The 22,022-nt window shown below is 41.5% G+C and overlaps 1 protein-coding gene across 2 annotated transcripts in view; it reads right to left on the bottom strand.

The window, feature by feature from the left end:
- Positions 1-22,022, bottom strand: part of LOC306855281 (uncharacterized protein) — a 50,311-nt gene that overhangs the window by 6,391 nt on the left and 21,898 nt on the right. For both annotated transcript variants that reach the window (XM_079393852.1, XM_079393851.1), the window contains 29 exons: positions 21,742-21,849; positions 21,494-21,547; positions 20,923-21,021; positions 20,783-20,836; positions 20,189-20,287; positions 19,948-20,001; positions 18,583-18,636; positions 18,441-18,494; positions 17,247-17,300; positions 17,100-17,144; positions 16,907-17,005; positions 16,631-16,738; positions 16,291-16,344; positions 14,843-14,896; positions 14,706-14,759; positions 14,225-14,278; positions 13,372-13,479; positions 13,228-13,281; positions 13,099-13,152; positions 11,239-11,400; positions 10,512-10,619; positions 9,941-10,048; positions 5,361-5,414; positions 5,112-5,219; positions 4,276-4,329; positions 4,044-4,151; positions 3,889-3,942; positions 3,382-3,489; positions 1,674-1,962 (listed from right to left, as the gene is read on the bottom strand). In XM_079393852.1, the coding sequence (XP_079249978.1) occupies positions 1,674-1,962; positions 3,382-3,489; positions 3,889-3,942; positions 4,044-4,151; positions 4,276-4,329; positions 5,112-5,219; positions 5,361-5,414; positions 9,941-10,048; positions 10,512-10,619; positions 11,239-11,400; positions 13,099-13,152; positions 13,228-13,281; positions 13,372-13,479; positions 14,225-14,278; positions 14,706-14,759; positions 14,843-14,896; positions 16,291-16,344; positions 16,631-16,738; positions 16,907-17,005; positions 17,100-17,144; positions 17,247-17,300; positions 18,441-18,494; positions 18,583-18,636; positions 19,948-20,001; positions 20,189-20,287; positions 20,783-20,836; positions 20,923-21,021; positions 21,494-21,547; positions 21,742-21,849 (2,467 nt within the window). The remainder of the gene's footprint in view (positions 1-1,673; positions 1,963-3,381; positions 3,490-3,888; positions 3,943-4,043; positions 4,152-4,275; positions 4,330-5,111; positions 5,220-5,360; positions 5,415-9,940; positions 10,049-10,511; positions 10,620-11,238; positions 11,401-13,098; positions 13,153-13,227; positions 13,282-13,371; positions 13,480-14,224; positions 14,279-14,705; positions 14,760-14,842; positions 14,897-16,290; positions 16,345-16,630; positions 16,739-16,906; positions 17,006-17,099; positions 17,145-17,246; positions 17,301-18,440; positions 18,495-18,582; positions 18,637-19,947; positions 20,002-20,188; positions 20,288-20,782; positions 20,837-20,922; positions 21,022-21,493; positions 21,548-21,741; positions 21,850-22,022) is intronic.

Consider the following 22,022-nt stretch of genomic DNA (forward strand, 5'->3'; position numbering starts at 1 on the left):
GCCCAATCATAGTACAGAAACTGCACTTGTTAAAATTACGAATGACTTACTACTTGCTTCAGATCAAGGCTGCACCTCATTGCTAGTATTACTTGATCTTAGTGCTGCGTTCGACACTATAGACCATGACATACTCATAGATCGATTACAAAACTATACTGGTATTCAAGGGCAGGCTTTAAGATGGTTTAGATCCTACCTGTCCGATCGCTACCACTTTGTTCATTTAAATGGAGAGTCATCTCAATTATCACCAGTAAAGTATGGAGTACCACAAGGATCAGTCCTAGGTCCTCTGCTACTTTCAATATACATGTTGCCTCTTGGTAATATTATTAGAAAATACGGGATTAGTTTTCATTGTTATGCTGATGATACTCGACTATATATCTCAACAAGACCAGATGAAACTTCTAAACTATCTAAGCTAATAGATTGTGTAAAAAATATAAAAGATTGGATGACCAATAATTTCCTCCTACTAAATTCAGATAAGACAGAGATATTACTTATTGGACCAAAAAACAGTACACAGAATCTCGTGGATTATAATTTGCAACTAGACGGATGCACTGTTACGTCCTCTAAAGTCAAAAATCTGGGTGTTATATTAGACAGCAACTTGTCCTTTAAAAATCATATTTCCCATGTTACAAAAACAGCATTCTTCCATCTCAGGAACATTGCTAAGCTTCGAAGCATGCTACCTGTTTCTGATGCAGAAAAGCTAGTTCATGCATTCATGACCTCTAGACTGGACTATTGTAATGCACTGCTAGCTGGTTGTCCTGCATCTTCAATAAACAAGCTACAGATAGTCCAAAATGCAGCGGCTAGAGTTCTTATCAGATCAAGAAAATATGATCATATTACCCCAATCTTACAGTCTCTGCACTGGCTACCTATTCAGTTCCGTATCATTTACAAAATATTATTACTTGCCTATAAGGCCCTAAATGGTTTAGCACCTGCGTACCTAACTTGTCTTCTACCACGCTACAATCCAACCCGGTCCCTAAGGTCGCAAAACTCTGGACTTTTGGTAGTACCTAGGATAGCAAAGTCCACTAAAGGAGGTAGAGCTTTTTCACATTTGGCTCCCAAACTCTGGAATAGCCTTCCTGATAACGTTCGGGGTTCAGACACACTCTCTCTGTTTAAATCTAGATTAAAGACACATCTCTTTAGCCAAGCATTCACATAATGCATCTTATAATCTTGTACTGCAGTTATATCTGATCAAATGTACATTATTATTGTTCTTTAGCTTGGGTTGAACAAATCATTTTTGCTTAGATGGAACAGCAGCTACGCTAATTATGTCTCTATTTGTTTCTCTGTTGATTAACATCCTGTGGTAACTAGGCATGACAGAAGCTTCAGTCTGGATCCAACCCTTAAATGATCTGAGATGACCGAACACCTGAGAAAAGATGATGCCAACCCCTCAGAGGATCTCAGAGAATGCCAATACTCAGACAACATACAGAATTTACCAAATTTTGCCATAAGTTAAACATATTAAGGTTCTGCAATATATAAATATATTGTGGAAACTTAAATTCCTGTAGAGCTGCTTTGCAACGATTTGTATCGTAAAAGGCACTATACAAATAAACTTGAATTGAATTGAACATGAGCCCTGCTCAAACATGCCTGCGGGGCAAACTCACCGCTCTTCCAGTCGGGGTGGCAGAGCTTCAGGTCTCTGCAGGTCCGGGCCGGACTCTTCTTCGTGCCGTCAGGACTGCGGATGTTCTCCATCTGGTTGTTCAGGGATTTCAGATTGGCATCCACCTCTGCATCATGCTGGTGGTCACCTTCGGCGGCCTGGTCTGCCCTCATGTACCTCAAGGGGTCAAGACCCTTCTCAGGATGAGACAGACCAGCGAAAGCAGACATGTCGATGCCGGGCCCCGGGGGGCCAGGAAGACCAGGGGGACCAGGATTTCCTGGGGGGCCCTGAGGAGAAGCAGCGTATGAACTGATCTGCTGTTAAACTAACAGCCTTACATTTCAGCAGACTTTTTTTAATCAGAATTTTTAAAACCAGCATTTCAATCCTGGTCCTAGAGTACCCCCATCTAGAGGTCGCTCAATGTTTTGGTTTTGCTGATTAATCGGCACCGATAGTTGATTGGTTATCGGCAAAAATCCATGCCGATAGTATTCCGGGTTGCGTCCGTTGCTGGAGTGGCTGAGGAGGTCCACTGTCATTATACAGAACGAGAACGGCCTCTAGAGGTGGAAATTACTGACACCTCGTTTTGTTTGTTCAGTGCAGCGCAGCATCACGTGTCAAAACAGAGAGCGGGAAACTTCAGACGTGCATGTAAATGCAGCCGACTGAAAATCCTGCTGCGCCACAGAGCGCTATTCACATAGATTCCCATTAAATTAATATTTGTCCTAAATCATTGTTAATGTAAATAATGACTTTAACCTAGGCTGTACAATTGTGTAATGTGCATTTTTCAGTGAAACATTTCTTTCTGTGGCTCTAATACAGAGAGCTATAATATAGTTTGCGCTTTCTCTTTGAACTTCAAACTCATCTATGCCACATGATTTATTCTTGAAGTAAACTTTTATCCATTTGGTATTAAATCAACTGTTTTAGACTGTTGTTTTAGAATGCGATGCATCCGGTTTGTGTAAACCTGTTGTCTTAAACACAGCAATGTGCTTTTGCCCGGTGTGTAACTAACATATTTTGTTATTTTGATTAGATAATCATCAAGTGTTCTAAAATAGAAGCAAATAAAGTGTGTAGTATACATACAATATCCATTTGTAATTTCAGTGCTGTGGCCTTTGTGTAGATATTTAAGAATGTCCATCTTTAAGCATGACTGTTGAAATGAAATGGTAACACGTTACAATAAGAGTCCATTTGTATAAGTATTGTTCCATTTTAGAGTGTGGTAATTTCAACATTTACTATTACTAATACATTTTTTAATTTTAAAGTTTCTTCTGTTAACATTAGGTAATAAACTGTGAACTAACTTGATCAATATAATAATTAATATACATTTTTTTATTCATTTACAAAAGTATGGTTCAGTGCTATTTTTTTTTTTAAATAGCAAAGCACTATTTTAGTTTTCATTCAGTATACATTTTAAAAACTATCGGTTGATTAATCGGTATCGGTCAGTATGGTCCAACCAAGCTATTGGTATTGGCAAAATCCCCTATCGGTCGAACTCTACCCCCAACAGTACACATTTTGAACGTCTCCTTCATCTGACGCTCATTTCAGGCCGCGGAGCCTCTATTAACCGGCTGATGAGTTGATTTAGGTGTGTTGAACTAGGGGGACATAGAAAATGTGAATCGTTGGGGATAGCGCTGTATAAGTTTAATCTTGCTACTCACGGATGGCCCAGTCTCTCCAGAACGGCCGCGAGGTCCAGGGGGTCCGATGGGTCCAGGGAAACCATTTGCACCATCTTTTCCAGCTGGACCAACAGGGCCTGGGGGTCCCTGGAAAGAGCGAGAAGTCTGAGTCTCAGCACAACATCACCTGTTTGCATGATCTGAGGGTGTCCAATCCTGCTCCTGTAGGGCCTCCAGAGTTTAGTTCTAACCTGCTCCAACACACTTGCCTGTGGCTTTCAAGCTATTTTTGGGCCTCATTTATATAATTTTGGATAGAAACCATTCTAAAAACCCACAAGGAAAAGTGTGAGCATCTGCCTAAACCCTGACGTGGCGCTTTTCCATGTCAAAGACGAACATCGCTGTGGGTTTTAGCGTACACACACTGTAAAATGAGATTTTATAAATGAGGCCCCTTGTGTTTGATTAAGATTGGAGCTAAACACAGCAGGGTTTGACACCCTGGCAAATACAGATGCAGTAATAATGCTCCTGGCTACATACTCTTGCTCCACCGGGTCCAGAAGGTCCAGAAGCACCTTGGTCACCAGGTTGGCCCTGTGTGTGGAGGACAGGTGTTTTTGTGTTATTACATCTTACCTCAGTATATGCATATATAATGCTTTAGCTGAATATGTCACAAAGAAACAGCAACTTACAGGAGGCCCAGGCAGACCCTGAAGACCGGTGAATCCTCTGTGTCCTTTCTGTCCTCTCTCACCTGAATCGCCAGCCTCTCCCTTATCTCCACGTGGGCCTTGTGGGCCCTGTGATTAATGGACATGAGCATTGCAACTCTTTCAGTCTACAATTTATGCATTTTTGTGCATAAATTCACACATTGACTATTGAAAGCAGAATCGAGTCATGTATGGCAAAAGAAGTACTCACAGGCATTCCCCGAGCTCCAGCAGGGCCCAAAGCTCCAGCAGGTCCTTGGGGTCCCTACAGTTAAAAGCAATGAGTGTCAAGTGCGTTCTATATAAAATGTCATCTTTTGGCTTAAAATCATCTATTGTAAATCAGAAATCCTTTTTTCCTGTCTTGTCATTTCCAGTGTATTTTTGGACATGCCTATGCTTTCCATGCTTTTACTATGTATTAATGGCAGCTTTGAGACATAATCCCATCCAGCTATACCACTTTCCAGATGCAACACATTTTAAGGGAAATTCAACTAAAATAGCTTGGACTGTCTCAACAGTTCTGACTGATGTGTTTATAGCATTTTTAGTACATTAAAGGGGTGGTGATGGCGCAGTGGATAAGACACATGCCTTTGGTGTGAGAGACCCGGGTTCGAATCCACTGTGAGACACCAATGTGTCCCTGAGCAAGACACTTAACCCCTAGTTGCTCCAGAGGCGTGCGACCTCTGACATATATAGCAATTGTAAGTCGCTTTGGATAAAAGCGTCAGCTAAATGAATAAATTAAATAAATGAAATTAAAGTACACTAAAATCACTGATAAAGTCAATTTAGTTGACAAATTTTCCAGCCTGTTAACTGGTTTAATCAAATTTATTTATTTATTTATTTAAATAGCTTTCATTCATTTCAAACTGAGACCATTTGTGGTAAAAAAATAAATACAAATCCTTTAAATAATACCCTTCAACAACATGAATAATAAATACCATTTTCCTTACACAGTGTTACAGATTAATAACTAATGTTTGGTCATTTTCTTCAGTGCTCTTCAGATCTCTAGGAATCTGTACTCACGGCCTGTCCTCTGTCTCCCTGTTTGCCGGTGGGTCCGACCGGGCCGGGAGCACCAGTTCCACCCGGAGCACCAGGAGCGCCCACGGGTCCAGTGTCTCCTCGGTCACCCTGAACAGAACATAGTGATGCAGAGAGTCAGCAAGCACAGCTCAGACCATACAACAATGATAACAGCTTAATGAAAGCATGTCTGTGGAGGCCTTATAATGAGAAAGCATATGGATAAACACAATCATCTTTGATGCCCACCTTTATTCCTGCAGAACCATCTCGGCCAGGAGGACCATCAGATCCGGGATTGCCCTGCAAAACAAATCTAATATTGAACTCGCTGTGAGTGCTTTATGTACAGCATGTATGCATATGTTGATTAATGTCAGTTTCAAGACAACAAGCAACTGTGTACAAGAAAAGCATCTGATCTCTATTTGTTATTTTTTCTAATATTGTTATTTTTTTTAACAAATTTGTTTATTGGTTTTCATGTTTGTTGGCAAACAGTACAGATGGTTTATATTGGTTTGGTTTTATCAGTTAAAAACCAGTCCTGTAACCCTGAGCTTGTTCAACTAGATTGATGGAAATGGAAAATGGCCTTGTATTTTCCAAAAATTAGGTACAGTGCGTTAGAGCCCTGCACGGGCCTCAAATTTAGGCCCTAGCCCGGCCCTGGCCCGAGACGCTCAGGCCCTAGCCCGGCCCACGTCCGACAGCTCATCAGAATAACCGACCCGAGTCCGTCTTTTTCCCCCTTCTCCTAAAACAGTTTACTGTTTCGGCTATTAAAATAGTTCAGTTTTGTGTGTAATGGCAAAATTACTATATTTCGTTTTGTTTTTTTATTAAGTTAATTTAGAAAAACGTTTGGGGCATTTTTGTTCGTTAAATAGTCTATAAGTTTTTGTTTTTTTAAGTAACGACCGAGCGGCCAGCGGCATGAGCTGATCATAGCCTATGTTTGATAAATTTAGCCTTCTCATATCATCACGACTTGCCTATAAAATCTATAGATATACTAAAACAGTTTAAGCATATAACAATGTTTGAACGTTAAACCTGCGCTATAATAATAATGTATCTGAGTTTGTGCAGAGAGTGGAAGCTAAAGCTGCTCTGCAGGACATGGAGGCACCAGAACAAACACTTGCATTGCTTTCAGTGGAAACAAATTAAAATAGCCTACACCGTCTTTTTTTGTTTGATAAAGGTAAGAGTAATACATCATTGGGACCTGTAAAGGGTCTACTTGTATTTGTGTGCACTCACAATACCAACAAAAGGTAGTTCTTTTATAAAACAAAGAAAACATGATGTGCTTTCTGCGTCTTGAACAGGAGCGCTTCAGCAGAGAATACATGCCTCACAGACATGATACATATATCTATAGAAAGCTTTAAATGATCACTTAACCAAATAAAACAATCAAAAACAAAAACTCTTTTATTATAATCTTAATCATAATCAATAAAGATGCATTTCTCTCTAAAGGCGCATCTAATGAGGAGACGGCGAGTCAGGATCAGCAGCTTCATCCTTGAGACACAGACTCAGAAAACATTAGTTTATTAGTAAATAATTCAAATCTCTCCTTACTATTTCCCGCAGACACATTCATGGTTATGTTTGCTGGGGTTTTGCAGCAAGCTTTAGCCTGTTGTGTGCATTTGAACACAGAACTCTTCAGCTGCTGCAGGACACTAAACACCATCGAGCTGCTCTCAGTCGCGTGGTCTCGATTTATTTCATCACTAATCGATAGATGTCTAAAGTATAAAAATAAGGAGAAACCAAAAACAGGCCCGAGGCCCGGCCCGCGTCTGAACTATGACGTGGAAATTGGCCCGAAGCCCTAGAGGTGTAAAAAAGCCGAAATGCAGGGCTCTACAGTGCGTGTGTTTTTTCTTTCTTTTTTTCAGATTTACAGAATAAGATCACTTTGCTGAACCAGTAAGTGTGTGAAAACAGTGTTTGTTGGGGAAGTCGTGGCCTAATGGTTAGAGAGTCGGACTCGTAATCCAAAGGTTGTGGGTTCGAGTCTCCGGCCGGCAGGGATTGTAGGTGGGGGGAGTGAATGTCCAGCGCTCTCTCCACCCTCAATACCACGACTGAGGTGCCCTTGAGCAAGACACCGAACCCCCAACTGCTCCCCGGGCGCTGCAGCATAAATGGCTGCCCACTGCTCCGGGTGTGTGTGTGTTCACTGTGTGTGTGTGTTCACTGCTGTGTGTGTGTGTGTGTGTGTGTTCACTGCTGTGTGTGTGTGTGTTCACTGCTGTGTGTGTGTTCACTGCTGTGTGTGTGTGTGTGTGTTCACTGCTGTGTGTGTGTGTGTGTGTGTTCACTGCTGTGTGTGTGTTCACTGCTGTGTGTGTGTGTGTTCACTGCTGTGTGTGTGTTCACTGCTGTATGTGTGTGTGTGTGTTCACTGCTGTGTGTGTGTTCACTGCTGTGTGTGTGTGTGTTCACTTGTAATTTGCAGTAAGTCCATACGAAATGCTCAATCATTCATTACTCTCTGTCATCAAAATGGCCATTTGCACCCTAACAATGTAAACGCTTAACACTTTGTTAACGTGGTTAACACTTCTTTGTATCTACATTTGGTTTGGCTCCTCTCCTCTCCAGCAGGAATTGGTCATAGAGATATAGCTTGTGGTGGTTTAGACTATTCAGTTATTCTGTTAATGTTCATTTTACAGTTTGGTTCACTGTTTGTTTGCTAAATCTTACAAACAGTCAATTCTAACAGGCATTATGCTTCCCCTTTTGTAAGGATAGCTGGTTCACACCAATCCATCATGCGAAGAGTGTAAAGGTGAGCATGAGCAGAGCTTTTGTTGATACAAAAAATATCAATTATGTCATTTCATACCACTACGATTGCTGCTGAACCCACACAAAACATATTTATTAGAAATATGTAAACCTATTTAAATCTTCATATTTAAACCGAAATATACAACCTCCATTGTTTGAATTGGTGTCAGAAACCTATAGAAAGATTAATCTTTGGTTAGATGGGGTAACTGGGAACTCGGGAATGAGGAATGTCAGAAAAGCAAAGCAATGAACCTATAAATATCTGAAAAAAAGGAAATTGTCCATAAGGCAGGGAGCAAAGACATGATTAGTAGCTACTGGTAATAAAATGCTGGACTGAAGAGAGGCTTTAACAATTACATTCTGAAGTGCAGGACAAAATGGGCAGTTTTGAAGAAACTGAACAAATTTAATCATGGAGTACATTCTAAACTGGTGAAATGCGATGATGGTACAAAATCCCTGATACAGCTCTCTCATTGTGAGGGTTAAAGATGAAGCTCCGACAGCCATGTAGATCCACAGACAAGCCTAGACAGGAACATGCCAAATGATTTTCAGCATGTCCTGATCAAAGCACAGTTTTGCGATTGGAAATGGGAGCACTTTACAAACACTGAAGTCTGCTGGCTGTCATCGCCACTCGATAACTTGTGTGAGCAAGTACTACTTTTTCTGTCAAATATTCAGTCTCCACAGCACAGTGTTTCCCAATCTGTTCCTGGAGCCCTGAAACTGCAGTCGCAATGTCTCTTTTATCTGACACCCATTTGAGGTCTTGGAGTTAGTGTTGCTTTCGTCAATGAAAATTATGACTAAATATCGTCGTCAACGAACCTTTATCACATGACGAAAACGAGACGAGATGCAACGTAAATGCTGATCATGTGACGATGACTATAATTAAATATATAATGCAATATTGTTGACGAATAAAAACGAGACTAAATGTGGTTTACAAAATAAAAACTATGCTAAAATGTCTCTTAATTTTCGTTGACCAAAACGAGACGAAACAATGTTATAATGTTATTTCGTCTCGTTTAGTCGCGTTATTATTATTATTTTGCTGTATTTCTGTTTCCTGTGTCTCACTTCAGGGGCTGCATCAGGTAACTTCCTCAAGGCCCACTCGAGGCATTATTTAAAAGACGACAACAAACAAAGTTAAGTCTGACACAAAGAAAGAGACCGATGGTCGGCCAGCCGGGGGTCGTCTTTGGGAGATGTGTGTGTACTTCTAACATGTTTGGTTGGTAATATAAATGTTGTAAACTCAAATCCGAGCGTCTTCCGTGTCTGGAATGGATGTATTCTTGAGTCTATAAGGTAACAATATGAGAGTTTAACAGAATACCAGCCCGAGTCGGTCCCGAGCCCGTCTTTTTCCCCTTCTCCCAAATCAGATTATACTGTTTCATCTATTAAAATAGTTCAGTTTTGTATGTAATGGCAAAGTGATTATATTTCGTTTTTTTTTTTTTTTAATTAAGTTAATTTAGAAAAACGTTTGGAGCATTTTTTTGTTCGTTAAATACGTTTTTTTCTTTCTTAAAGTAACGACCAAGTGGCCAGCGGCAGACCGGCAGGCTGATCATAGCCATGTTGGATCAATTTAGCCTTCTCAAATCATCACGACTTGCCTAACATAAAATCTATAGATATACGAAAACAGTTCAAGCATAGGGCTCTAGTGTTCCCCTCGGTAGAAATCACGATTCCCCCTCGGGGGCCCCCCCAATCGTCGGGCCCTTAGAATCATCCACACATGCATCCCGGAAAAATGGCACATATGGTCACCCCATTTTATTTCAAAGTGAGTTATATAATGCAAGTAACATCAAGCACATACAACTCTCACATTTGGTTTTGTGCAGAATGTAATGAATGAAATCATTTAGGTGCGACCACAACTCTGCAGTTTGCATGTTTTCCTTGGTTTGAGCGCTGTTTGATTGAACGTGTTGTACGTGAAGTAAATCTCCAGGATCATGGCAGGTTTAACGTACCTCTCTCCCAGGTTCCCCAGCGGGTCCGGTCAGACCGGGTGACCCCACAGGTCCAGGGGGTCCACGGTCTCCAGGTCCTCCAGGAGCTCCTTGTTTACCAGGCTCACCCTGTGATGGGGATCATCAGATGAACGTGAGCCACCTGTATTAGCTCTGCACTTGCCTGTTTAAAACTCTTTGTCTTTTGCTATTTCTTAATTGTAAGTGCAATTTGAGAAATGATCAATCCCATATTAAATTATATGCCTTTTGATTTTTAGTCATGCTGTTGTGATTTTTGGTGACACTGTGAAATCTGCTTGTCTCTGTGATTAATGTTTAATTTTTTAATGCATTAACATCAAAGTTTCATTGCAAGGGATCATCAAACATGGGAAAACATCCTCCTGCTTTTATCTATTTGTCACATTCACTGGAAACTGAAAAGCTGGAAAAGTATAACTACATAAAGTTTACCTTAAAGGAAAATCTGATAAAAAGCTTATGACTGAAATGGTTTCTCTGTCTCCTGTCACTGTCATCATTACTATCCTAAATGTTAGTGTGTTTATCTGGGACGGAGGAGACTCACAGAGGGTCCAGGCAGGCCGGGGAAACCTCTTTCACCACGCTGTCCAGGAAGACCAACAATACCACGCTGACCAGCCAGACCCTGAGGACCTGCAGGCCCATCCGGACCCTGGAACAGGACAGAAGTGAAAGCCACAATGACAATAGAACCTAAAAATGCTTTATAATATGTGACCCTGGAGCACAAAAGCAGTCATCAGCAGCACAGGTATATTTGTAGCAATAGACAACAATACATTGTATGGCTCAAAATTATACATTTTCCTTTTATGACAAAAATCATTAGGATATTAAGATCGTGTTCCATGAAGATATTTAGTAAATTTCCTACCATAAATATATCAAAACTTCATTTTTGATTAGTAATATGCATTGCTAAGAACTTCATTTGAACAACTTTAAAGGTGATTTTCTCAATATTTGCACCCTCGGATTCCAGATTTTCAAATTGATCCTAACAAACCATACATCAATGGAAAGATTATTTATTCAGCTTTCAGATTATGTATAAATTTCAGTTTTAAAAAAATGTACCCTTATGACCCTTATGGTTTTGTGGTCCAGGGTCACATATAAGACACTCATCACAAAATGAGTCCGGACTTCGCATTTAAAATTTCTAAGGAAAACTCAGAGTGTTGCTATCTTTACTATGTGTTGAGCTGTAAATGCTGTATGTTCACACTGATGAACAGCTGTGCTAAATGAGAGCCAGTAAAACTACGTACATGAGGCCCATCTTCTCCAGGATCTCCCTTCTCTCCAGAAGTCCCAGCCGGCCCACGCAAGCCAGCGTCCCCGGGTCTTCCAGGAGGACCACCGTCACCGCGCACACCCTTAGGACCGTCTTTACCAGGAGAACCAGCAGGACCAGCCGGACCCGGGTTACCCTGAGAATGGCGTGAATGAATGAAAAGGTGTGGAGGACACAGCATGTGAAAGGACATCTGTCTACTGGAAACAGGTTGTCTATTTATGCACCTAGAGGCTTCGGCTGACCATTAGTAATTTGGGCTGAGGCACACATTACGTTAATCAAATGTTTCACACTGCATTAATGATGTACATTTTTGTACTGAGCAGTTATTCCTTAAAGGGGTCATGAACTGCCATTGTTTTTTTATTTTGTACTGTTCTCTGAGGTCCACTTATAATGTTATCAATATTTTTACATCAAAAAACATAATTTAGAAGTAATAGGCTATTTTCTATCCTGGGCTAAACAGGCAGTGATGTAGAATCGTGGGCGGAGCTAAACAGGCAGTGATGTATAATCGGTGGGCGGAGCTAAACATGCAGTGATGTAGAATCGGTGGGCGGGGCTAAACAGGCAGTGATGTAGAATGGGTGGGCAGAGCTAAACAGGCAGTGATGTAGAATCGGTGGGCAGAGCTAAACAGGCAGTGATGTAGAATGGGTGGGCAGAGCTAAACAGGCAGTGATGTAGAATGGGTGGGCAGAGCTAAACAGGCAGTGATGTAGAATGGGTGGGCAGAGCTAAACAGGCAGTGATGTAGAATCGGTGGGCAGAGCTAAACAGGCAGTGATGTAGAATGGGTGGGCAGAGCTAAACAGGCAGTGATGTAGAATGGGTGGGCAGAGCTAAACAGGCAGTGATGTAGAATCGGTGGGCAGGGCTAAACAGGCAGTGATGTAGAATGGGTGGGCAGAGCTAAACAGGCAGTGATGTAGAATGGGTGGGCAGAGCTAAACAGGCAGTGATGTAGAATGGGTGGGCAGAGCTAAACAGGCAGTGATGTAGAATGGGTGGGCAGAGCTAAACAGGCAGTGATGTAGAATCGGTGGGCAGAGCTAAACAGGCAGTGAAGTAGAATGGGTGGGCAGAGCTAAACAGGCAGTGATGTAGAATGGGTGGGCAGAGCTAAACAGGCAGTGATGTAGAATGGGTGGGCAGAGCTAAACAGGCAGTGATGTAGAATGGGTGGGCAGAGCTAAACAGGCAGTGATGTAGAATCGGTGGGCGGGGCTAAACAGGCAGTGATGTAGAATGGGTGGGCAGAGCTAAACAGGCAGTGATGTAGAATGGGTGGGCAGAGCTAAACAGGCAGTGATGTAGAATGGGTGGGCAGAGCTAAACAGGCAGTGATGTAGAATCGGTGGGCAGGGCTAAACAGGCAGTGATGTAGAATGGGTGGGCAGAGCTAAACAGGCAGTGATGTAGAATGGGTGGGCAGAGCTAAACAGGCAGTGATGTAGAATCGGTGGGCAGAGCTAAACAGGCAGTGATGTAGAATCGGTGGGCAGAGCTAAACAGGCAGTGATGTAGAATCGGTGGGCGGGGCTAAACAGGCAGTGATGTAGAAGCAGGTGTTGATCTTCTTCTGCAGAGGCGGTGCTTATCCACACCATTACATCAGAGTAGAACATTCCACAAGCTGATGTTTTGGCAGATCGGCTTCAACATAAGCGGTTTTAGACTAATGAGAAAGTTTTGATTTCTGAAACTTACAGGATGTTTTTTATAGTACAATGACCTCTTATATCTCAAAAGATCAAGGGAATTTTGTTTTCTCAGTTCATGACCCTTTGAAGTGAGTCAAAATTAACAGGTCCATTGCTTTACTTACATTGGGACCAGGAGGTCCGACTCTACCAGCAGCTCCAGGGAAACCTGTGGCACCCTATAAAATTCATAAAAATAAACATTCAGTTTCATGATCTACATTTACAAAGAATACCCTTTTGTAAGTACTTACAGGAGGTCCTTGAGCACCGCGAGCCCCTTTTGGTCCAGACACACCAGTCGGTCCCTATAACCAAACCAGGAATACAAAATGTGAAGAAATACAGGGCAAATGTTGTTTTGAGACGGGAAAGCAGATTTATTGGGCTGATGTTACCTGAGGACCTGGAGCTCCAGAAGGCCCCTGAGGGCCCGGTGCACCAGCATCACCCTTCTGTCCACCTTCACCCTGCTCTCCCTTAGTGCCAGGCTGTCCATCTGCACCCTAACATATCCAGATCAATCAAATAACAATCAGCAAATCAATGTTAGTGCTGTTAGTGCTCCAACACTCACACATTTTTATGTTATAAATCAAGATGCAAAGGCAGTTTATCCATCCTTAATATCACTTTTAAAATGTTAAATCTATTAATTTCAGGTTTGATGTACAATTCATGACTGTATGAACTTTAGTTCTTGATTTTGAATTTTAATAAAACTCCTTTCAGCTTCTTCCTCCGCTGCATTTCCTTAAATGTGTTCCAAAATAAGTTCACAGAATTGGCAACCATTCCCACAGCTCCAGCTCCTGAATCAACTTCAACACTGAAGATGCTCTCCAGGATCGAGTCCTGTCACTCCTGCTTTAGAGGGACTTTGACTGCGCAAACACAGTCTTCCCAAATCTGAGTTGTTGTTATAAAGCTGTAGTGTATCTCTGTCAGAGCTCACTGCATCACTGGTGCAGTCACAGGAAGAGTTTTAAACACATGTGATATGACGTGCTGCAGCCAAGCAAAGGTTGTTCTGGGTAATGAGCTGATGTCATTACATCATTTATGATTAGACAGCAAACTCATCTACCTTCTCTTTTACTGATCACTGAGATCTCAGTTCTTGTTTTAATAAATAAATGAGGTCAAGCTATTATAAGCATTGACTTTTAGCCATTTGCACCATCTTTCCATCTTTTTCACCTCAGAAATAAAGAAAGAGTGAAGATGAGCTGCAGTGATTGCTGTACTTACAGGAGGACCAGCAAAACCAGCAGAACCAGGAGGTCCAGTCTCTCCTCTGTCACCCTGTCAAAAACATTAAGCCTCAGTTTTATTATATCATACTAGTACATTTTTATACTGTATGTACAATAATGATCAAATAAACAGCGTTTAGATTATAGAGGATGCTCATGTCACAGTCTTTTCCTAGAAGCACATATGTATAAAGCCTATAAAAACATATCAGATCCAAATGATCCAGAGATCTGGTGCATGTCATATCATGTCTGGTGTATATCGTAAGTGAGATACAGAATAACAAAACTGTATGACAGACAAAACTTCTCCGTATGTAAATTCAGAGGTCGGTATAAAGTTCGAGCAACAGAAGATCACTGCATGCATTGAGTTACATACGCAAGGTGCAAAAATATATTGACTTCAATGTGGGAAGTATGGAAAGCAGAAAGTTCACTATTCTGAACACTGATATAATTTGTGAGAGACTCACAGGAACACCACGAGTACCAGCAGCTCCAGACGGTCCTGCAGGTCCAGATTCTCCCTGAGGAACGTACGGCGTAGTAATGATTAATATTAGACATTCAACACATTAACAAACTGATAATAAACTGATAACTTTAGTACCTTTTCCCCGTTGGGTCCCGCAGGACCAGGAGGACCGATTGGACCCGTTAAACCCTGAAAAGACACAAAGCAGCTTCCTCATGCACTCCTGTTCATAAACTTCAGTAGTATGATTAAAAAAGGATCTCATTAACATCCCTACAAGACTCTGCAACTGAAATCACACACACAACCACATGTGACCCTGGACCACAAAACCAGTCATAAGTGTCAATTTTGTGAAATTCAAAAGCTTAATCAATAAGCTTTCCATTGATGTATGGTTTGTTGTTAGGATAGGACAATATTTGGACATCTATTTGAAATCTGAGGGTGCAAATAAAATAAAATAAATCAAAATACTGAGAAAATCGCCTTTAAAGTTGTCCAAATTAAGTTTTTAACAATGCATATTACTAAACAGAAATTAAGTTTTGATATATTTACTGTATTAAACTTACAAAATATCTTCATGGAACATGATCTTTACTTAATATCCTAATCATTTTTGGCATAAAAAATACAATGTACTTTACATACAAAGTATTTTTGGCTATTGCTACAAATATACCTGTGCTACTTATGACTGCTTTTGTGCTGCAGGGTCATAGATGAATTCACACACGCATTCATCCAGAACTGAACTTATGCTGGTATATTCATGCAGCATATGTCCTTTGCGTACAATTAACACACTGCAACACACACACATGCTATTCAGGATTGGTTTGGTTGATGTGTTTAGTTATATCATGTAGACCAGTGGCATCCAGTGGCTCAAAGATTGCGCAAGAAGTCTGGCTTCATCATATTTCTTTTGTAAACTAAATCAGATACGTAGTTCACTGTTCAGCGGTAGTTTGAGAAGCAGCTTTAAGAGCAACACATGCACACATACTGTACACACACACTATAGATGATAGTACATTGATCTGTGCTTCATCACCAGCCAACCATACATGTAAAAACCAACACAAAGTAAAACAAGGGGACCGATTTACTAACAGCTTGCACCAGCACAAACTGTGTTTTGCCATGAAAATAGTACTGTCAGGATTTACTAAAGACGCGCAGTGAAGAATTAGCGCTGAAAAAGCGTGGACAGTTATTTTTGCACATGACTTTATTGAATATGCATTTGTAGGCGTTTCCTTTTCAGACAGAAAAGTTATGGGAGGAGAGTATTCAAATGAATCACGCAACGCGATTAATTGACATTTACACTCGTTAAATTACTGGTATTTCCACCATTAGTTAATGCCCAAAAAAAGCATGTCTTAAAGCAGGAGGTAATTTGCGCTGCTCTCAGTAGATTGCGCTGGATCTGCTGTGTCTGTGTTCTTTAATGTGTGCATTGTCAGTAAAACCCACGCAGAATTTTCCCTCCCATCAACACTTTTATGGAATTGCACTCTAATGCTTATATGCCCTGCTTAGTAAATCTGGCCAAAGATGTTCAATCTTCTTACTCTTGCGCCGTCTTTCCCAGGAGCTCCTTCAGGTCCTTTCTCACCGTTGTCACCCTGCGATACACAGACTGTCAGATCTTATGATTTATATCCATTACAGTACCTGTATCACAAATGTTTGCACACAGCAGTAAATGGCAATAGTGCATGACTTTACTGCTTTTCTAACATGTTCTTTTCTAACATTTTCTAAACAAAGCAGCTGGCTCGTCAATGAATGTCACATAATCAAGCAGTATGGTAACGGATCAACAGAGTTTTATAAACGTAAGTTTCTCTTCATTTCATAAAGACACAGGCCTAGTCTCACAGAGGGTGGAGCTGAATAAATCTCACTTACTCTGTCCCCCTTTGGTCCTGGAATGCCGGACGTGCCTCTCTCTCCAGGCATCCCCTGCAGTCCCGGAGGCCCCTGAGCACCAGGAGCTCCCCCCGGGCCAACGCCACCCTACGGATCATTACAGGCTTCATCACATTTAACCTGCACGCTTTAATGAAGTGAAGGCAGTAGCATGTGTTATCATAAAACACATGAGTGAGTCAGGATTTGAGACCTAAGTATGGTACATTTATCTGTACTGCTGTATTTCTGTAGGGGACTGACTAGTCTGCTCACCTTGGGCCCATCAGTTCCTGGAGTTCCTGGAAGACCTCGAGGCCCCTGGAGGCCCTGGGGCCCCACTCCTCCTCTCTCTCCGGGGAAACCCCGCTCACCCTGCGGAGGAAGAGCGGCGCAGGGAACTTTAACACACAAGAATACTATACAATGCACTTACAAACCGAAGAGAGAGCATCGGGTTGAGACTCACGCGTGGTCCGGTGGCCCCTGCGGCCCCAGCCTCTCCTGGAACACCCTGAGTGAGCAAAGACAGACAAGAGGTTTATTACACATCTGTGTGCAGCCAGCAGAATGACATGTAAAGCAAGGTTTCTTCTGCTTCTTCAGGACCTCTCACCTGATCGCCAGGTTTACCGCCTTCACCAGGAGGGCCTGGGGGTCCGGGAAGACCCTACAAACAACAGAAATGGTTTGTTCACAACGCTATAACATGCAAACATGGTATTAAACTAAACTTTTCATTGTTGTATTGATAAATAAATCTTCAAGTAGCACAACTAGCTGTAGAGCTATAGATCCATGTAAAGGATGTTCATTGTAACCTTCATTAATCTTAGTATTATTACAGGATCTTTATGATTCCCTGAAACAAACAGAAGCCTAAGTGATAGTTCCTTCAGAAAACTCGCAGTAGCAGTTCAGTGTCACTCATTTGTTCATTATGTCATATAATAAAACTGTTACAGGTATCATAATGTAATGCCCTGCTGGGATGGCACATACTGTACATGATGATTTTTTTATTCACTGTCCATATTTATCCAGGAGATTAAAAATCTTTTTTTTTCAGAAATGTCCTGGTCAAGATGCACCACAGATACATCTGTACAAAAATTATGTCTGTAAAAGATCATTTGCTTGGCTCATTCATCATAAAATATAGTCCGCTATTAACTGTAGAATGAAGAAATTCAGCTGGGAATCTTCTTCAAGTTAGTGGAAGAAAATGACTTCAGCAATAAATCACTGATCAATGCCTGTAAATCCTGAAATGATCTCATGCCCACCTGAGAAATAATTTACATCTGAAAAGGAAGATTAAGTTGAAGATTAAGTACTACTTTATATTTAACATTGTTTACATTTATTCATTCATAATTAAATTAAATAAATTGTTAAATGTATAGACAAATCTTGAATCTTCTCACAATGGGTTTGCTGTCAAGAACAAGATCATACTGAGGTTCAAACTGATGCAAAGCATTACAACATCTACGTTCAACAGGAATACACAGATCGATGTCAACAGTCACCCAGACAGATGGGAATAATTAGCTTTACAGAATGATTTTTATAAATGTGTATCTCTCATCTTAGTGCTGCTGCTGGAATTGTTAATGTTAATTGTTAAGTAACAAGCCACGACAGTGAATTTACAAAGACCTGATCGAAACACTCTGCACTGTAAAAAGAGGCAACCTGATACTGTTAGCTTATAGAGCTATTTTTACCTGATTTAACCAATAGAAGTGAAGTAATTAGGCTGATTGGGTGATATTAAACACTGAATAAGACTAGCATGGCAACTCACCTGGAAGCCAGAGGGTCCGGGCTGACCCTGCTCTCCTCTCTCTCCTGCAGGACCCTGTCAACATCATCATCATCATCACCACCATCATCATCATCATCATTAGACTCTCACTCATAAACTTGTAATGTGCAGACACACTCACAGCAGGTCCAGGGGGTCCGGCAGCGCCCGTCTCGCCATCTTTTCCCGGCAGACCCTGCAGAGCACAGACATCGGTCACTCCATCGGTGAGGAGTGCTATATGATGAGAACTGAAGCGGAGGTGTGAAAGGTGTTTGTGCGTGTCAGAGACGACCGTTTCTTCAGAAGAGCCTTAGTGCCAATTCTTGTTGTCTACATATTGTAATGCCACCTTAATCTCAGCATCAGACAGACAGCACATGACTGGCAAAACACCTCAAACCTTCTGGAGAAAAACACTGAGGTTTGCCTCAGCCTCTCACTGTATGATTAGCCTCTTATATTTACTATTGTGGCAGCATTTTCTTCATAAATGGTGATGCAGGTGTGTCCTCGTAGTGCTGCAGGTCAATTATGTCGAGGCTCTGATTATTTAGTTTATTTATCTACTTCACAGAGATAATCATTCACCAATCAAAAACTGCCTGACATGGTTAAAACATGAATCTCAGACTCTAGGATAATAATGCTCAACACATCTGAGCTGAATCAAGCGTCAAAATGCCAAGGGTCTGTGTTTTCAGTTCTCCATGACATTATGCAATGTGTTGAACTCTTATAGCTAACTGGAAGTGTTTCTCCGTTGCTTTGGATGTTTGTTTATCTATCAAATGACTTTATCAGTTGTGGACCAGTATCAGTACCAGTATCTCCTCTATCCATCTGCAACTGAAGCCACAAAGAAACCACATTTTTATTCTATGCAAACTGGCCAATAAAAGTCTTTTAAAATGAATGCTAGGAGAACACCAGAGCAGTGTGCAACACATAAAGACATTCAGCATCTGTTTGACACACAAGAGCTCGCTCAGTCCTCAAACTAAACTCTTGAACATGTTTCAGAGATCTGATTCACTGTGACACAGAGACTTTGGCACATTAACAAGTTACATCCATTCACCGGCAAACAACTGTTTTTTAGTTACAGTATGTAAAGAATCATTCAAGTAAGAATAATACTGTACATGGTCCACTGTGCTTGAAATAAAAGCCAATTACTAGTTTTGGAAACAGCATGTTTTCTTTATAATATCTCACGTACTATTTTCCACTTTGTAAATTACCGTTTACCCAAATGTATGTTTAGAAAAATCATAAAGTTGACTCAAATACACAAGATCAAATGTCCGGTTTTCTTTAAAACAAGCCACCGTTTTAGTGCTGGAAGAAAGAAATTGCCAAGAAAGCTGCCAAGAGAGCTCGGCATCGCTAATGACAAGCAGCAGCAATCCTGCCCAGAGCTCAGTCGCTCTGAAGATCAGTCAAGCTGCTCCCTGGCCGCTTCGTTTGGCAGTGTAGATGTGTTGAGGATCGTGGAGCAACTTACACGCAAACCAGGAGCTCCAGCGAGTCCCTTCTCTCCGGCCTTCCCAGCCTCACCCTGCAGCGAGAGGAAGATGCCTTCAGTGATGATTTTGTGAAACAGTCATTAAGATGCAGAGCAATAATACTTGAAAAAGTGTTTACATAATAATACAATTAATAACAAAAAAGAACAGTGATGTACACATTCAGGTTGCTATGACACAAACAAACAGATATGTATGGACAAGAGTTTTATGGCTTACATTGCCACCCTTGGGTCCAGGGAATCCCATCACTCCCGGCTGACCTCGAGCACCCTGAGGGCCCGGGGGCCCCGGCCGGCCGTCTTCACCAGCAGCACCCTACACCCTCAACAGAGCACTGCAGTTACTCAAGGTACAAACACAGCTACAGCTCTTTAACACGTGTGTGTTACTCTTTAACTGCGAGTCTTTCGTGAGAGATCACATGACAGGAAGCAGGAAGTCAAGGACCCTCTATGATATGTATATAAGACGCAGCATGGCCTGAGATTTTAAACAGAATCAGGACACTGCATTCGCTCTTTTGTATCACAGTGCATTGCTAACACACAGAGACTCTTCAAGACTGTCTGTTGGTGTCTAAACAATAGACATTATGTTTTTAACAGACTAAGGGCTGGTTCACACAGAACATGTTTCCCATGTACATTGTAATGGCTAAGGCTGATATCTAAAGAGCAGACTGGCTGAAATTATAAATAGAAATTATAATTGTAATGGTCAAATTCACTATTAAGCACACAGTCAAAATATGTCTGTAAAAATATAGTCAAAATATAAGCATAATAGTCGTGTACAACAGTGTTTACTCACAGACGGACCAGCTTTGCCCTGTGGACCAGCATCGCCTGCGCGTCCCGTCAGACCCTGCGTAATGAAATGATGACAAGCGTGTAAAATCAGAATTAAACCGCTTTACACTGTTTACACTGCAGACAGATGTCCTGATTTACCCTTGCACCAGGCAGACCCGGTTCTCCAGGCCGGCCCGGATCTCCGCCGGCTCCCTTGGGTCCCGACACTCCCGGAGCTCCACGCTCGCCCGGAGCACCCTGCAGCACAACACCAGAAACTCAATTCATGCCGAATTCATCAGCTAAAACATGCATTTCATAACCACGTGATAACTAATAATTTGGTTTGCAATGTAGTAAAATGCAGTTGAGACTGAAGGACACGGATTTGCATATGGCTGAAGAACAATATCAGACATGATGACAAAAGCCACCTTCACACATCCAATCTGGTTAATTGCTGTAAAATTGTTGTATTTTAACTATCTGATGTCAATCATCGAAAATGACCTTCAAAATGCATTTTCTTCATCTGTGCTATGAGAAACATAGCTGTCAAAACTTTACTTCGTCACTAATTTGCTAGTAACCTTACTTCTCTTCCAGGCACACTGCCAGAACTTATTTAACAGAATTTCTTGTTCACTCATGATCTCTAAACAGTAAAATGCTTGTATTTTTCCTGAAAGACTGTATGTGTTATGCATTTCGAACACGTGAAATGTCTCACCTTTGGTCCAGCCAGACCATCTTGTCCAGGAAAACCTCGATTACCAGGAGCTCCCTGCAGAAAACATGTCATCCTCATTTAATCTAATTTATAACACGATACAGTATAAAGCTTCATCTCAGAGAACTACAACAGCCCCATCTAACCGATGGCAGTCCTTGAGAGAGCGGAATAACTGTATTTCCTCGTATGGGTCACGTATAGAAGGTAGAAAAGATCAGGTCAGACATGAAGAAGCCGTGTCTTACTCTCTCTCCAGGCGGCCCGAGGGGTCCAAGAGCGCCGGGCTCTCCTCTGGGTCCTCGCTTACCTTCCTCTCCGGCAGGGCCAGGAGCACCTTGAAGCCCAGCGTTGCCCTAAACAAACCATCCTTTATTTAAAACCCTCATTTTCATTTAACTATGACAGCTGTAAGGCAACACATTTAACTCACGTAAAACACTAGCCAGCTGCTGAACTACCATACACTGCATTCTCTGACAGAAATACTTCACATGCAGCACAGAAACACTCTGATAGTAGGTTTAAA

The sequence above is a fragment of the Barbus barbus genome (genome assembly GCF_936440315.1).
Source record: "Barbus barbus genome assembly, chromosome: 35".
NCBI classification, from domain to species: Eukaryota; Metazoa; Chordata; class Actinopteri; order Cypriniformes; family Cyprinidae; genus Barbus; species Barbus barbus.